Source organism: Parus major, chromosome 1A (assembly GCF_001522545.3).
Source record: "Parus major isolate Abel chromosome 1A, Parus_major1.1, whole genome shotgun sequence".
Lineage (NCBI taxonomy): Eukaryota > Metazoa > Chordata > Aves > Passeriformes > Paridae > Parus > Parus major.
In genome coordinates, this window is record NC_031773.1 from 71,309,261 (window position 1) to 71,326,505 (window position 17,245).

At 39.0% G+C, this 17,245-nt stretch overlaps 1 protein-coding gene across 1 annotated transcript in view; it reads left to right on the forward strand.

Moving 5' to 3' along the window:
• Positions 1-17,245, forward strand: part of LRP5L (LDL receptor related protein 5 like) — a 54,048-nt gene that overhangs the window by 687 nt on the left and 36,116 nt on the right. Inside the window, exon 2 of the mRNA XM_015626936.3 lies at positions 13,314-13,707. Within this exon, the coding sequence (XP_015482422.1) occupies positions 13,314-13,707 (394 nt within the window). The remainder of the gene's footprint in view (positions 1-13,313; positions 13,708-17,245) is intronic.

Below are 17,245 nucleotides of genomic sequence, written 5' to 3' on the forward strand. Positions count from 1 at the left end.
CCTGAGATAACATGCTTTTCTATACCTGTTACTTTTTTTTTTTTTTTTTTGTTTGTTTTTTTGGGTTTTTTTTTTGTTTGGTTTGGTTTGGTTTTTTTTTTTAAGGCTCGTCTTAAACTACCTCACGCTCCCCCCATGTCTCTCTGCAACCCCAGCAGTTCGTGGGCACCAGCGGCTCTGGGGCAGAGCTCGGCCCCGCCGGTGTCAGGCTGGTCCCGCTGTGCCCATGGCCGGGCTGGTCCCGTTCCCCCCGCGGTTCCATCCTGTGGGGTGCGGGAGCGGGGAATGCCAGGAAAGCGGTTTGGCCCCGACCCGCTCCTCGAAATCGAGGGAGTGAGGGGAGCAGTGAAGGCTCAGCTTTCAGCTGGGCTGGCGCTGCGCTGGGACTTGAAAGAAGTTTATGTTTCTCTGGTGAACCACCACGGATGCTCATACAGCTTTAAAGGAGCAGTCGAGTGCCTTACAAGGGGATGTTACTTAAAGTAGCTGAGAATTTTGATTCTACTTCCCGGCTGCTACAAATTTCTTGTCTTGCAGGGGACAGTCTGAAAGAAAACAGGATTTTTTCAATTTTTTTTTATATGCAAACCTAGCTAGAGTGTTATCTGTGCTCAGTCTTTCTGGGAAGAAATCGCCTGTGGTGCTTGCATACATAATTTCTCTGTTTACTTGATTTTGACTTTTTTCATACTAGATGGGAAGAGATTAATTGCTTACAGTTAATTGACTACATTTTGAATTAGAGAGTTCATCCCCATTAGAGTGTTTTGATGAAAGTTAATCTAAAGGTGGTGTAGATTGAAGTAACTGCTCAGTCTCCAGTTGCTCAGTAATCTGGAAAACTAAGATTTTCATCTCATCCATAGCTTTTTTTTTTTTTTTTTACCCTGTGCATCTGTTTGCCATATTGTATCATGTTTGCAGAGATACAAATATACTTTTTTAAATGGCATGTGTAACTTTTCATACTTCATGTTGTGGCAGTTAAAACCCCAAATTTTAAAAGTTAAGTTGGCTCAGGAGTATAGGGAGAAACTGTTTCCTGATTAGTTTATTTTAATAAGTAACAATCATACCCATTCTTAATATACCACGTGTTTGGCTTTAGTTTGATGTTCAGTCTAGTTCAAATGACAGCACAGAAATAATTGTTGTATGTGATGTCACATAATATTTTTACAGTGATTTCTGCAAATTCATCTCAAAATAGTGGCATGTGCTTTTGCAAATTTTTGTATACTTCATGCTTAATGGGACACTTTGAAGAAGCATTCAGTTTATAAATCATATGGCTGTAATTTATTTTCTCATCTCTCACCTCTGTCTATTGCTAAGGACATTTGTATCCAAACAGCATTTCTGTTTCATCGGTGTTCCTGCTGCCCTGCTGTTTGATTGCCTACCTGAAGCTGTAATCCTCTGTTTGTGACATGATAGTAATTTTCCTCCTGGCTAATTGTTACTTTAGCTAGAGATAAACAGCAGGAACAGCTGAACCGTGAAGAAACAAAAATCAAATTTTAATGCATAATCCTCCCTAATAAACAGCATCTATGCAAGTAGAGTAGGTTCGAGTAAGATGTGTTGAGTTCAGAAGAGGTGTCAGCAGTTCCTTAATGAGGCAGAGGGAGTGCCAGCATGAGTATGAATAAGCTTCTACATGAAAGTAGAGTTGAAGTTAGGAAGTTCACTGTTTGGTTTGTGAATTCAGTGCTGTCTGTAGAGCATGCCAAGCCGACAGTGCTGGAGACAGAAACTCAGCAAATGTAGTAGTGTGTGTTTGTGGATTGCAGTATCCTCTCTGCTTCCAGAGCCAGCCTCCTGTTCTCGTAGAAAACACAAATGGACAAAGGTTTATGACAATTGAATTATTACTCTGAAAAAAACTCTGGTAGACTTGCTTACCAGTCTGAAAAGGAATAAAATCAGTACCCTGGAAATGCATAAAGACTTGAAGAAATATGAGGCTGTTATTGGCTAAAAATGGATGCACAAGGCAAGGCACCTGTCTCAAAAATCATCCAAGGACAGCAATAAATTAGGTCCTACTGATGTTGTCAGGGCAAGTGTTTGAATTTCTAAGCGACAGGAGGTTATTATCATGATAGCTTGCTGTGGAGGTTCTGTGCTTTGGGCTTGGGGCTTTTTTTAAGGTTATAGCTGCTGGAAGAAGGATGTCGCTGGTCTCTGTTCTGTCCTCTTCGCCCATGGTTTGATTTGGGAGATTGAGCTTCCACCTCTCTGACCAGCAGTGCTTCTTGAAGCTACTTCCTTAGGGTATTCCAGAGGAGTGGACTTAAGGCTGCTCCCTGGCAACTTTGAGGTGTTCTTCAGGACAGCTGTGAAACCAATCAGAGAGATAATTTTTAGATAACTGACAGCTGCAAAGAGGCAAAAGCAGTGTCATCACATCTGTCAGGATGCTACAGATAACTGTGAAACTGAGGTTTCAAATTTTTAAAAAGTGATGAAGAGAGGTTTCCTACACCACTGTTCATGGCTTGCTTTCTTCCTGAAATAGCTATCCAGCCAGCATGCAATTTCTGTTTTGTTTTGGCTTTAAACACTGATCATGGAGGCAGTGCATAAAGCTCTTGCTTGAATAGAAATCTTATAAAGGATATTTGTGCAAACCTACTGAATGTTACAGTCCTCTGTGTTTAGGGACAGATAGTGAAGAAATTAAAATGCCTTTTTAGTAATTGGTATTTTAAAACTATGCTTCCCTAGAGTTCAGAAAAGAGTTTGTTTGAATCCATTATTATTGTTGTAATATTGTTACTGTTTTAATTGATTTTAATCCATTGTTTCTGTTTTCATAAACAGATCCTTGGTTTTTTTGTGGTTTTTCAAAGACAGATCTATTTGCATGTTGTTTAGAGGAGTTTAATGTTTGAAACTTTGCTAAGCTGTGGTGTGTTTGAAACTTTGTTAAACTTTGATGGTGTGTGCACTTACTTTTCTACCAGAAGTCAGAGAAGGGGATAAGGAATAGGTTTTTGCTCCTGAAGCACTCAGGTTGGAGACCAAATGTGGCATTTCAGGTGCCATTTCACATTTGCATTCAGGTGAAGGGTCTCTTCACCTAGAGACTGTACCATACTATGGCAATAAGACTTGGAAATATATATATATTTTTTAATAATCATGGTCTATTTCTTCACTCAAGCTTGAATCAGTCATTTTCTAGTTATGTTTCTTCATTGCATGATTCCTCAGAAATCAGTGTGCCCTTGTCTGCCATTGCCCTCTTTAATATTTTCATAGAAGAGTCTAAAATTAGTGTCATCTAAGTTGTTCCAAAATCCACTATTAATTTTATAGTTCTTTCAATTGCATTTCTGTGATATAGTTTAGTTATTTCCATATTGCTTTCGCTTTTATTTAAAACTGAAAAATTAGGATTTAAAAACTTTGATGGCATTTTTTACTCTGTCTTAGAGGTGAGGTAAAGTAGCATTTCTGACAAGATATAGGGAAGTTCTGAAGAAACAGGAAAGTTCTGATCAGAGGTATATGCAGGTAAAAGACTTGTATCCTTCAGCATGAGTTATATGAAGATATTCAGGTGGAAAGCTTTGTTCTTGTTTCTCAGCAATACTGGTTAGAGGGGCATGAACTGTATTCGTGTTTCTTTTTCCCTAGAGAATTGCTTCAATCTGCATTCTCCGAGTTCTAGGTAAAGAATTTGGCTACAAGGTGTAGAATATGTAGAAGGGTTTTGTTTTGTTTTTTTTTTCTTAAGGATTGGGCATATAGGAACCTTTTAAGCTCTGTCTTTGGGAGCTGGAGAAATCTGATTCCTTTGGACATCTGCAATCCACCTTTATGACGATGTCGCATTTCAAAAATATCTGCTGCAGTGCTTGTAATATGGGATTTACTTTTTAGTTTAAACTAAGTAGAGTGAAGATATTTTTTCTTCCCTCTGAGGGAGTGGGCTAGGGCAGGAAAACAGAGAGAAACAGGTCTCAGTTTCTGCTCTGTCACCATGCATATCCTCTAGTAGCCAGTCTGCAGACTTAAATACTATATTCTTTGTCCCCAATATATTTAACCTCATTAATTTCCTAAGAAATGTTAAATATTTTAGTTGCTTTGCTGGTGGCATCTTCAAAATTTCCTTGTACTTTTTGGGAGGTGTCCATGTTACTGTTGTGTGGCACCAGAAATGCAGTTAGAGCTAAAGCTTTATTGCATGCTCCTGCTTCTGGCTGAGCTGGTGGTTCTGCTGTGTCTGGGAGTTGTTTGGTTGCCTACTTGCTCAGGTCCTTCTCCAGTTCTCCTGTTGGGGAGCCTTCATGTTTCACCTCACCTGAAATATTTGGGTAGAATTCAGGTTGACAAGGAATTTCCCTCAGATGGAATTGTACCAGTAAGAGGTGTGTGTTGCTTAGAAAGATGCAGAGGGGAATACAGCTGCCCTGCAGGCTTCAAGGATGGTCTGCTTGTGTTTGCAGTTGCTGCTCCCCGCTTAAAACTGAGCCCTCAGTTTTAAATGAGTTTTAAATGCTGTGGCTCACTAAGGGTGACTGTTGATGTGTGCACATGAGGTTTGGGATGAGCCAGCAGCCAGTGCTTCCACTTCTTCTGTGCCGAGCACTTTGTAGTGATGACTCTTCCAAAGTGTAATTACCATTCAGTGAACGAAGTACATGCTCTCCTAATAACCCTTAGTTTTTCAGCTTACACATCAGGTGTGGCTTCAAAGTATGTACCACTTGCAGAGATACAGAATACACAGTGCTCCAAATGAAGAGGCTGTCATTCTTTTCTGGTAATTGTCCAAGGCTTGAAAAGGGAAATCTTTGGATCTTTAATGGATTATACATAAATGCTGGGTATTGACACACTAAATATTAATCAACATTTTCCAATTTATATATTTGCCAGGCAAGCTGACATAGGGAGACTTCATTAAACTCTCTAGATATCCTTGTAGTTTATAAATATTTATGTCAGGACATTCACAATGTGAAAGGTTTGCTATTTGTTCCACATGGGCAAAGTTAGAACACAGTGCTCGCATTTGCAACTAGAAATGATCTTGTTGTCATTTCTGCTTTTTGATATGTTCTCTGGTGAAATGGTTATGAAAATAGGGTGGGGTTTTTGTGTCATTATTGTCTTGCTGCAGACCTTTCGATTTTCATGTAGTTGGCACAGTTCCCCACCAATTTTGAAATGGAGTCAAACATATCAGTCTATGAATAGAATGGGAATATTGTTAATACCTTTGCCTGTAATACCTTGTTCTTAATAGACTTATAAGAAATTAACCAGTCAAAGTCTACATTAAAAGAAGCAATGCTTTAGTTAGTAAAACTTTTTTTCCTTTGCAAAATGTTATAAACTACTTGGAGAAAGAAGCATGTCAGTTTAAAAGATGGAATGTTTTTCGAGCTTCAGTATTTATATGGAGAGAACAATAAGGAAATGTTTTAAATATAAACATACATGGAAAATGGCAACATTCATACAGATTTTTTTAGTGTCTTGTTACAGGATCACATTACCTAAATAGAATTACTCCCTTGTGATATAATCAATGTGGCAATAATGGGATTATAGTTTTAATACTGTTTATGAGGTCCATGTGTGAGTTCTTGATGTCCGATTTTAAAAGTAATCATATTTGAGACAGAAAAATTTAATCAACTAGCTATATAATTTTGCTTAATCAAAAATTGTTTGCTTTCTTCTCTATGATACCTTTATATTTTTCCCCTTATTCATCCCTTCTCTGCCCAATCTGTTCTGAGGAAAAATATAGTTTGTATGTAGTGTGCTTGCGTTTTTTAACTATTTGTGCCTCTAGAACTCCTTAATAACAAAGATTCTCCTCTGTCCATTGTCAGAGAGTTCATGCTTCTAGAAAGTTGCTGATATGTTTGCTGGAATTCTGGAAGTTAAGGATATGTGGAAAGTAATAGAAATTTAAGGTGTCATAGGACTTCAGACTTTGCTTCCTTAGTTATTCTGTCAAAACTCCTTATACTCATAGTATTAGTGTTAATTAAAATATTAACACTTCGAAAATTCAAGAATCCTCTTGTCCACACACAGATGAATAGAGAAAGAATATTAAGAATAATGCAGAGGAATTTGTAGACCTTGTGGTGAGTCTTACTATGTCCATTTAGAAAATGTGGTGATGTTCTTATAGCTCAAAAACTTAACTGAAGTTCAGCAGTTACCCTTTTACCCTGTGGGTTATGGTAAAATGAGTAAGATAATTCCAAGTTGTGTGGTTTTGTGTTTATGGGTTTGTTTTTCTTTTGGATTTCTAGAAATGAGTCCCATACATTATGAAAAAGACAAGGTCGTTCACCCTTTCTAAGGGATCCTGCATATATGTGTGTGTGTATGTGTGTGTCATTTTTATGGGGTAGTTTGTTTGATTTTTTTTTTCCCCTATGTGTCATTACATCAAATGTAAGCCTGTCGAACATTTGACATTAATAGTGCTGGGATATTAAAAGTATGAGAGTTAAAAGTATGCTACATTTTTTCACAAAATAGAATGTCCAATAATTCTCAAATTTATTTAAGTATGTGCACATCTTTCCTTACCCATTAAAAACAGTCCCTAACTTTTAATTTGATAAGGATTTTTTTTGAGCTAAGTTCTGTGTTCCTGCTTTAAAGCAACTTCCTGATAGTGCTTAAAAAATCTAAACAAAAATCCCCAGCCTCAAAACAGAATAAATAAGCTGTTTTGTTTGATTTGGTCTTTACTTAGTGAGACAAACTGACACACTTCAATAAATATTTTTTGAGTATCTTTTAGACTGGTGTGCAATTTTGGATAAATTGTTGGAAAAGTCATCTGAGAGTGGTTCATTGCCTGTGAACTTTTTGTCAGTGTGGAGAAAGGCCTAGTTTATTAGATGTGTGCTGTTGTTGAGGGTGTGAATTCTTTGATCCATGTGGAACTAACAGCAATCAAGGTAAGGCTTGGGCTGTTGTCATGTACTTGGGTTACACTCCAGCAAAGGAGATGAGTGAGCTGGTAGGAGTGACTGAGAGTAACACTCCCAGGCCATTCCCAACCACATGTGCACCCTCAAGTGTGAGCTGTTTAGGCTGGAATACATCGTGAGCTGCAATTGCTCCAGAGTAGCAGCAAACCTTGGGGCATTCCCACCTTGGCTTGCCAGGGTGTACAAAGTCTTGTGGCCTCTAGCCTTCCTAGAATTTGGGCAATGAGCTCCTGCTGTCACAGCACCACTGTGTCATCTCTCGGCACTCTCCTTCAGCAGATGGACTCAGCTTCAACAGCTTCCTGAGGAATATGATCAAGACTTTTGGTTTGTTTTCTTACTGTTAAAAATGCTGTAGGAAAAGGTGATGCCAGAAGGTGTGAAGGGCAGTGTTTTGTTTAAGTGTGGTCCAGTTGCCTTCCCCGTCATCACAGCACTTAGTTTAGATTGGAGAATACCATCCCTGGTCAGATGTAGAACTCTCATTAGTAGAGCCAAACTTCTTTCCTCAGGAGCAGAGCTGCTTGCTAACTAACTTTTTCATTAAACAGATTGTGTTGATTTAAACATGGGTGTTGCCAGTAGAACTGGGGAAGTATTGCCAACGTATGTGGAACTGGTATGACTTCATCTGCAGTGCTATGTGTTATTCTGACAACCGTTTGAGAGGCTGTAAGAGTGCTGAAGGAAGATTACGAGGACACTTGAGAAAATGTGCTGTATAATGTTGAAGTTCTGCAGACATTAATGTGGATCATGGAAATATTTGATTACACATCCCTAAGGAGCCTTTCTGCTTTCCATAGCCTGCAGTTTGCTCCGGAAAGAGCCAGGTCACCTTTATTTTGCTGCTGCTCTTTAAGCAGAAGGGTCATGGAAGAAGGTGGTGGTAGTGTTTTATGGCAATGCAGCTGCAAGCTGATGCCTGACTAGGGAGCATCAGCTCTCTGCTCATCCTGTTGTCAGCCAGGTAGATTCAGAGCAGAAAGCTAGAAAAATGTCAGAGCTGTGTTCCACCTCCATAAGAGTGCAATCAAAAGAACTTCAGAACAGGGGAGTACACGTTACAGAAAGGTGGACAAAGGATCTGTATGACTGTGCTACCTAGCTCTGAGAAGAGCCACACAGTTAATCCTGCTGTGTGGCTCTGTTGCCAGTTGGATGATTTGGCAGGTGATGCCTACTATGCAGAAAGTTTTTGACTGTCATAGGCTGGGACTTCATGGTGTACTTCAGTCATGAGTGCTTTTGTAATAATCTGTTGGCTTTTTTTATGCCTGGACCTTGTATTTCTTATCCTTCCCTGAAGCCCTATTTCTTTTCTTTTTTCCTACTCTCATTCTCATGTCTTCATCCTTCTATCTTTAGTAAGGTAATTTTTTTCCTGTTTTTAGCAGGCTAAAAGATAACTTACTGCTAAAAGATGACTTACTGCCTCTGTACTAGCTAGTCCTGCAGGTTGTCTTGGTCTCTACAGCTAGTAACTGGCCAAAGACCTGAAAACAGTAAAGTTTAGTGCAGAATCCAAATGCTGTTATTGCCTAGCTTGGTGTCTTTGCTGTTGCACTGATATGGCTACTAATCTCCTTCACTGGCCTGCTGCTCCTGTGACCTTTTGAGTTACCATCTGAACAGCCTTTGCATGGCTTTAGCCTGAGGAATATACTTTAGGTTAGCTGAAAAGAGAAAAAGTCCTTTCTGCCAAGTTTGGGCTGCCTCATTCTCATTTACTGAATTCCTGGTTGCCTGCTGTGTCCTGCAAGTATATTTGTGAGAATAAGGAGGCTCTGAGAGTAGACTGCTCTCTGTTCACAGTGAAGGAGGGATGGCAGGCACTAGTAAGTCAGTTCATTATTCTTATTTTTAAAAATGTATGGAATTGTGTATTGCATGGAAAAAAATTGGGAAAGTGCTGTGACGGAAAACTTGGTGCAAAATCCTGGCCTGTTGCTTGCTGTGCTTAAAACTCTTATGTATTTCCTGGTGACTTTATTGTTTCCTTGAAAATATAAAGCATCTCTGTGTAAGCTTCTTGAGGCTGGCTCCCTGCTATTTGGAAAAAAACTATGTCAATTTTCAAATTGTCTCTTATTTGATACAAGTCTCCCAGGCTTTATTCCCAATACTATCTCAATTTTCATTCTTGCTTCTCCAAACTGAGTAGCAAAACTCAAACATTTGCAGAAAATAAATATACAGAATTTCTTAGAAGCATGAGCAGTGATGAAGGAATTTGAAACCCAGGGGGGGAAGGGACAGTCCTCATAACTGCATGACTGCTCCAGAAGTCTTGTGCCAGTCCAAATGTAAGTTTTCCTTACATTCTTGTGTTGGTTCTCTGTGGAACATTTTGGGGATGATTACTGTATTGCATACAAGGAGTTTTCTATATTGAATGGTTTTAGAGAGGTTGCAATTAATGTTCTTGGCTGGTTTTCTATGTCCATTTACCTGCTTTTCCTTCTCTTGTGAGCTGAATATGAGCACATGTCATTCTGTCAATGCATTTGGAGTCTTTGCTTACTGTGTCTCATCCAGGTCAGCACATATTTAGTACATTTCATCACTGTGTTTCATCTTTTCTCCAGTCCTCACATTTGCTGTCCTCACAGAAGTGTGCTTGGCATTTCCAATTTATTTTAGATGCTCAGAGTTCTTCAGCAAGACTTTTAAAAGATGGGGAGTATTCTCTTTCCAACTCAACATCATCCTCCAGTGTGACAGTCTGTGGGGTTTCTTACCTGTGACTTCTTTGTGGATATTTCTTCCCACAATGTCAGCAGTTGTTCAGTGGTTTCCAAACCGTGATTCTGTGGCAGGTTGCCACAACTTATCAGTGACCATCTCTGCTCTGAGTCCTGTTCCTTAACTGGAGGTTCATGAGGAACTGGTTCAAATAATTAGTCAAAGCTGATGCAGTCCTTCCTTCCCCTGCTGTGCTAGTGCTTACATTGATTTGATTTTTGGTCTGAACTGATTCTGGATGATGGCTGGCTAAAAACTGCTTTTTGGCAGGTGGTGGGGAGAGCTCGGTAGCCTTCTGCTGGTTTAGCTTCTTGCATTGTTTTGCCATGGCACGGGACAAGTGCTTGAGCCAGTGCAAAAGAGGGGTCCAAAAAGGGCTGGAAGGGAAGCTGGGGAGAAAGGAGATGGCTGCAGTTTCATCTTGAGCAAATCCAGCAGGCTGCCAGTGGAAGGGGGAGAACTGCTTCCCCTTCCAGCTCCCTGCTGCATGCCTTATGTCACTCTGGAGTTTGCTGGAGCAGTTCTTGAGTTGATTCAACTTGCTAACCCAGTCAAACCTTTTGCTGACATAATGATTTGAATCAGCTTGGGGAGGGGCCCTTAACTGAGGGAGAGGGGAGAACAGCATTGCTGGGGCTTGGGACTGAGAAAAAAGGATTTGGTGGAAATGAGACTAATTGTTTTAGCCAGGCTAAACTCCATGTCAGTGAAAGAATGCGCACCTTGAAGGTATCACTGGCCTTGCCTTATGGCACCCAGAGCTGTCCTGGGTCACTCTAGGTAGAAAGGAGAAACTGGGAATTTGTAGAAAAGGCCACTGGACCAGTTAAAGAAAAGCATGACAAATTCTGACAGCTTTTAATTGCCTCTTAAACACCAAAAAGATTAAAAAACCTTTTTAGCTGGTAAAGTGCTTGTTTTATGTTGGTTCATCACTTTGCATCCTGTGAGAGGCAGCATTTTTATGCCTGTAATAGATGCCCTTAAGTCAGATGTACAAAGCAAGACCTGAGTAAATAAGTGTAAGGGAAAGCAGACTTGAGTGTCCTAGGGATTAGGAACTTTCAGTAAGAGAGACAGGAGTTGCAGCCAAGAGAAATACGTGGTGTATGAACTGGAGTTTGGCAGTGGGAAGAAGGATGCTGGTAGAATTCTAGTTGTAAAAGTAAGGCAAAAAAGATAATGTCTGGACCTTAATAAAGGTAATGTGGTAAACTTAAAGTCTTACCTGAATATTGGAGTTAAGAAACAGTTACAGGCTCAGTGACCACTACTGGCAGAAGTTTCTTAACATGTAAATTATTTTTGTTGCTGTTGAAATATGTAAAACCTGAGTTTTGGTAACTTTTGTGTTCTATAAGGAAACATTTGTTTCTGCTGGTGGGTACTAAAAAATCTTAGTTTATAGCTAAGCATAGCTTTTACTCTGTATTGGATACTTTAATTAGAAGAATTACCTGCATGTAGGCCTCTCAGGTCATAGAGGACGTTGTAATATTCATTACTATTTCTGGTTTTTATTTCCAGGATAGGTGTTTTTATCTTTCAAGAATGTTCTTCTGTTCAATGTATTGTAATTTGCTGCAGTTACACTCTATTTTATTATTGTGGCTATAGAAAGAGAAATAAAAACATGTAAAGAGTTCAGCTTCTTAAAAAAAAAAAATCCGATTTGTATCTTTTTGCCCCATTACAACTTAAACTGGCAAATGCTTGCCCAGCTTTGAAAGGAGACGTTCTTGGACTTCTTCCCAGATCATTAGTACAGTTCATAACTACATTATTCAAGAAAGCAGTCTCTTCAGTGTCCTGTGCTTTTGAAGTTGGGACAGGGTGGGATCTTGTGGTAGAATTTTGCTCTTGGCACTGCTGCCTGGGTGAAGTAAATGCAGAGATGACACCCCGTCCTAATGCTGCCTTCAGTAACTGGGTTTTATAGCACATTGAAGCATTTGTGTTTTCTGGGGTGGACTGGAGGTGGAGTGGAACAAACCTGGTTTTTATTATTTTAGTGATGCAGGCTTCATTTCTGAATGTAACAACAAATTGGAAAGCTTAACATGCAAGTTTCAGCCCTCTGTTCTTCTATCTAAAGTTCATCATAAAACAAGTTATATTCAGTGTTTCTGAATTTAGAATGACAGACTAAGCAATTCAGTTTTCTTAAAAACCAGCAAAACTCCCACCATCCTGAAGCACATATAGAACTCATTTAATTGCAAGTAGATGAAGGAACTTTCTTAGTTCTTTCAGCTTCTCCCAATTCAGATGTGACCGTGCCTTTGAGAAATTGTTTTGTGATAAGATAGTGAGGGGAGTAGTCTGATCTTGGAAACCAGCTTTTGAATTTACTGAAGTCTGATAGTATTTGTAATTTTGGTGTGAGTTTGTCATACATGGAACTGTTCCTCTTTTGGCAGTGTGGCTTTTTGACATTACTGAGCCATGCATAACCTTGGCTCTGTAAATTTTGATCTTTTGGTTAGGACATCCACGCTGCTGCAAATTTGAAGTGCCCATCTATGCTGAGGAATAAATCTGCACGATCCCTGTGAAATTTGTGTGGTGACAGAGGAATATTTATGGATCTAAATGCTTCTGTAGAGCTCTAGTGCTAGAGTTTCTGAGTAAATAGAGGGAAAGGTAGAAATCTTTTCTGATAGTTGAAGGGTGTCATTGTATGCCTTATACAAATGTAGTGTTTTTCTGAACCTTTCATTGAAGTAGGAATGAGGCTGGAATTTTCATAATGCCATATATAGTTTGTGGTTAAGGACAATTAAGCAGACATACTACATTTAAGAAGCTGTCTTTTTTCATGGTTACTGCTTTACATTAGTCATTTTAGGTGTTGTTACGAAAAATATACAGACTGTGCAAATATTGCAGAATATGCAAATAAAGCACATAAAAGGAAGGTTTTGTGTTAGAGAACTAAGCAGGAATGGTAGAGCTGAGTTTGGAAGAACTGTGTTGTCCATTCCTGTACATTTTTTTCTTCCTGCCTCCTTATACCACCTTCAGCACGCTAAACCAGTATTTATTTGCCTGATGCTATGAAATGAATTTTGTATTTTTATGTACTATACATAAATGTTTGAGATACATAATTTCAGGGAGTATTGACATGCAGATTGCTCTGATAGCTTGATGTGAATTATGCTTCTATAGAGGTGGGGTGTATATTACTAAATTCTATCAAGAAAATCCATTCTCAGGTGAGCCAGTACTGAGTGCTTAGAAAACTGCTTTGCTCTTGTCTTTCTGATCCTTCTCTATAGAGCAATGTCATTTGGGCACTTTCTAACCTCCATTTTTTTTGTTCTCTCCCTTCTTCTTTAATGTTATTTAATAATGCACAACCCAGCTGCCCATTACAAAGACCTATAACCAAGTTGAAAAGCTTTAAGCTGGTGCTTTTTATTCAAACTTCAAAATGTCTCCCCAGTACTTCTTATTTTTGTAAAGAGTATTAATCAGTAGCTACTGATGGCGTGATGCACCATCATAGTGCAAGTTATGCTTGATACGAGTGATGTTAACACATCTGTCCGTCTGTCTCCCATGTTTCTGTCCTGTGTGCAGCTGCTCCGCTACTTCTGTACGCAAACCGCCGGGATCTGCGGCTGGTGGATGCTGCCCACGGCAAGGAGAACGCCACAGTGATTGTTGGGGGCCTGGAGGACGCGGCTGCAGTGGACTTTGTGTTCCTCAAGGGCTTGATTTACTGGAGTGATGTCAGCGAGGAAGCCATCAAACGGACAGAGTTCAATAAATCTGGGAGTGTACAAAATGTGGTCGTTTCTGGACTTCTGTCGCCTGACGGGCTGGCCTGTGACTGGCTGGGGGAGAAGTTGTACTGGACAGATTCAGAAACAAATCGGATTGAGGTTTCTAACTTAGATGGATCACTGAGGAAAGTTTTGTTTTGGCAAGAATTGGATCAACCCAGAGCAATCGCCTTAGATCCTGCAAGAGGGTAAGTCTTTTTAAAAATAGTTACAAATACCAAAATTGGTGCTATTTCTTGTTTGTTGAATGATTTCAAATGCTGTTGTCAAAGTTATCCTGAGCCATTTTGCATCATTTGTTTCTCTTTCTATTGGTGTGATTTGCAGACTTCTGAAATTCCATTCATGTTGGTTTGTGAACAATCAGGAATCATCAGACTTTAAAAGACAGTGCTAGAAACTTAGTTTGGCTGTAGTGCAGAAAATTAGCAGAAATGGATAAGTTCTAACCAAAAACCTAATATAATCTGCTTTCATCAAAAGGCTGTGTCAGCTGCCTGTGGACAGATAGACTTGTGCCTCTGAAGTGTCAGGAAATGAAATTTTTTGGAGCTCTTTTCATTGTTGATATTCATGCTATATTGAAGCATCTAAAGAAATGGGAGAAGTCAACATACTGTATTAATAACAACTTGAGATGTGTTTTGAAGTTTTATCAGAATATTTACAAGAGATGCTCCTTTCCCCAACCTTGGGGAAACTCCTGTTTTAAAAAATTCTGTGTTTTTGTCCCAGTTCCTTCTAGAACTGATGTTATTTTCTCAGCTCCTGTTTGAGTCCCTGGGTGTGGCTCTTTTTGCTCTGTTCTTGGGACAAAGCAGTGTTTGCCAGCAATGGAAAATTCAATGGTGTTTTGGTTACATAAATGGCTGGCTTGAGGTTACTCCACAGTCATCTGTGACAAAGTGTTTGGGAGAGCCTAAGTGGAATACTAATGGAATATCCTTGATCCTGTGGAACCTTTTGAAAAGATTTTATATGTGTTGTATAGAACTTGTTTTCACTATATATTTTATCCCTCAACAAATAAGGAAGTTAATCTATTGTACTGCCATTTCATATATGTTTTTCAGCCAACTCTTTTTTGGGGGGAGGGAAATTAGTGCCTTGTTTCTTTGGAAAGATGAGGGTTGTGTATCACTGCTTGCCACTTCTTTGCATTATAATTTTTGTTTGGTTTTTTCCTCCAAAAGAAGAAAATCTTTGCAAAACATGACTTCTTTCCCGAACTTCATAGAAATACTGTATCTTGAATATTTTCTTCTACAGTTTCAATAGTCTTTTGACAGTTTATATACAGAAAATATGTTTATTTTCCAGTACCTATATTTCAAGTTTTGGAAGTAACAAAAGTATGGATGTATGCTTTTCCCATGTATTTGCAACTTGTAAATCGGAGGCAATGATAGTGTTATTTTTTTTTTATTAGATTCTAAAACCCTTTAAGAGTGTAAGGAAACTGTAATGTTTATGCCTTTTCTATCCACCACCCCAAAAGTGAGAGAAAAAGGAAGGAAACACACATTTAAAATGGCTTTGATTTGGCTTGTACAGAGAGAATGAGATTCTTGTTGGTTAGGAGTAAAGCTCTGTTATGAAGCCAGTTGGTCTTTTTCTTGAATAGTGTTTGTATTTTCTGAATATGCACACTAATATGCTCAGCAATCCCAACTCAGTGTTTGCATACTTTTTACTCTATCTTAACAGTTTACACCAAGAGGAAAATACAGGAGGAGAAATGAAATAGGTCAAAAGTAAAGCAAACCTGTAAATTTTTCCATACTGATGATCTGTTAAAGCAGTAGGAGTAAATGTTCCTGAAACTATGCTGAAATTTAAAACAAAACAACTCAAGCAATAAAAAGCAAACAGCCAAATCCCCTTCCCAAACCCAAACAAAACCCTCTAATAAAAAAAAATAAAATTCCTCCAACAACTGTAATTTAAGGACAGAATATTTTCTTTCTTCAAATTTTTTGAATAGGTTGCTTTCTAAGTTGTTATATGAAGTGTATGTTTTAGGAAGATAAAACAGCAGTATATATCCACTTTCTGGTTTACCATATTGCAGTTGCAAATATTGCAGTTCTCATATGCAGTTTTATAGCAAAAAAGCTTTCAGCTTTTAATAAATTTAGTTACAATTCAAACAGCCTCCAAGGCTTGAAATATAGGTGGAAGGGTGATGTGAGCACAGATATGTAAATTTAAATAGATAAATAATTCCCCAAGCTCTTCTTGTATGGATGCTTCTTTCACTAATATTTACATATTTTTCAACCCTGTAATTGTCTTTTGGTGTCAAGATGTTGCCTGGGAAATAGTGGTAGGAGTAAGCCATAAAACATTCTAAGAGCAGTTAATAAAGTCTGAAACCTGGAAAAGCAAGAAGAAACCCTTCACATTTTCCTGTAGCACATCCTATTGTGCTCAGATGATGTTTGTTTTAGATACAATTTTCTAAACTTGCAATTCATGAAAATAAATAATTTAGCAGCAAAATTTACACTAAGGTCCTTTTTACCAATAAGTTCAGTTTTTCATCAAAGTTAAATTGTGAAAAATAGTTTATCTTAACTAGCATGCATCAAATGTTTCATGAGAAAGCTGTTTTAAGTCCTAAACTACTAGTCTTTTATGGAATTGGATGTATATTTATTAAATGCATCTCTCTTGCTGAAAACATGAGAATACATACTTGGAAATTAAATGTTAACTGTATAAACTAGCAGAGATATATAATGATGAATAATGCATTTTCTTGGAAGTGTCTCTCAAAGTGAAATTTAGTAAAATTTAAATGTTTCACCAGTGCTCTGTTCTTTCTCGAAACTGCTTCTGTAGGATACTCCAGGGTTTTGAAGGTCACTGCTTGATGCTATTGTGATGCTTTGGAGGAATGTCATTGGGCTCTTTCTGAGCACATTACAGAAACAGTTGAGGCATTAAAGAATAAGTGGTTTGGGCAGTCTTTACTTCACTGCCAAAACCACCAGGTGATCATGTGTGAGGTTCTATGTGTAACTGAGATACTGGAGTAGAAGTTAAACTTGGTTCCTATGTCTTATTAGTAATAATAAATGCAATGGATTTACTAATGGAAGGTATTTCTTATTTGGTAACTGAGACACAGCAGCCAAGTCTGGGTTGTTTTTTTTTTACTTACTGTAGGAAGGCATTAAAATCTGAAACATCTATATTTTTCTTACTGGCCATCTCCCATGTACATTCTGAGGTCTGAGCTTGTCATTGCACATGTTCATACACTATGTCATGGAGTTACTTTACCTTTAAGAAAAGTTGAAGTTTCTGGGAACTGCTGGAGTCTTTTCTCCTGACCAATTATCGGTCATTGCTGAGAATTGACAGCAGTTTAGGCCATTGAAAAGTGGGATCAACTTGTGAACCCTACCTTAAAGTGTAAAAGCGGAGCTCTCTTGGTTCTCTTTGTTTCCTGGCTGTGAAGAGCGCAGAGCTCCGGCCTCCCGTTCCCAGCCCAGGCCATGCGGCCGGCGGGGACAGGGCTGGGCCTGCCGCGTCTCCCGGCCGGGAGATGCGGGCCCTGCGGAGGGTTTTCCCTGGGCTAGGGCCGGGCCGGGCCGAGCCGATCTCTGGCTCGGCTGCAGGGTTTTTGCTGTAACTAAATTCACTAGAAACTGCTGAGTGAAGAAGGAGAGAGACTCTGGGCCTGCAGCGGGCTGGGGCGGCGACTACACTCTCCAGAGC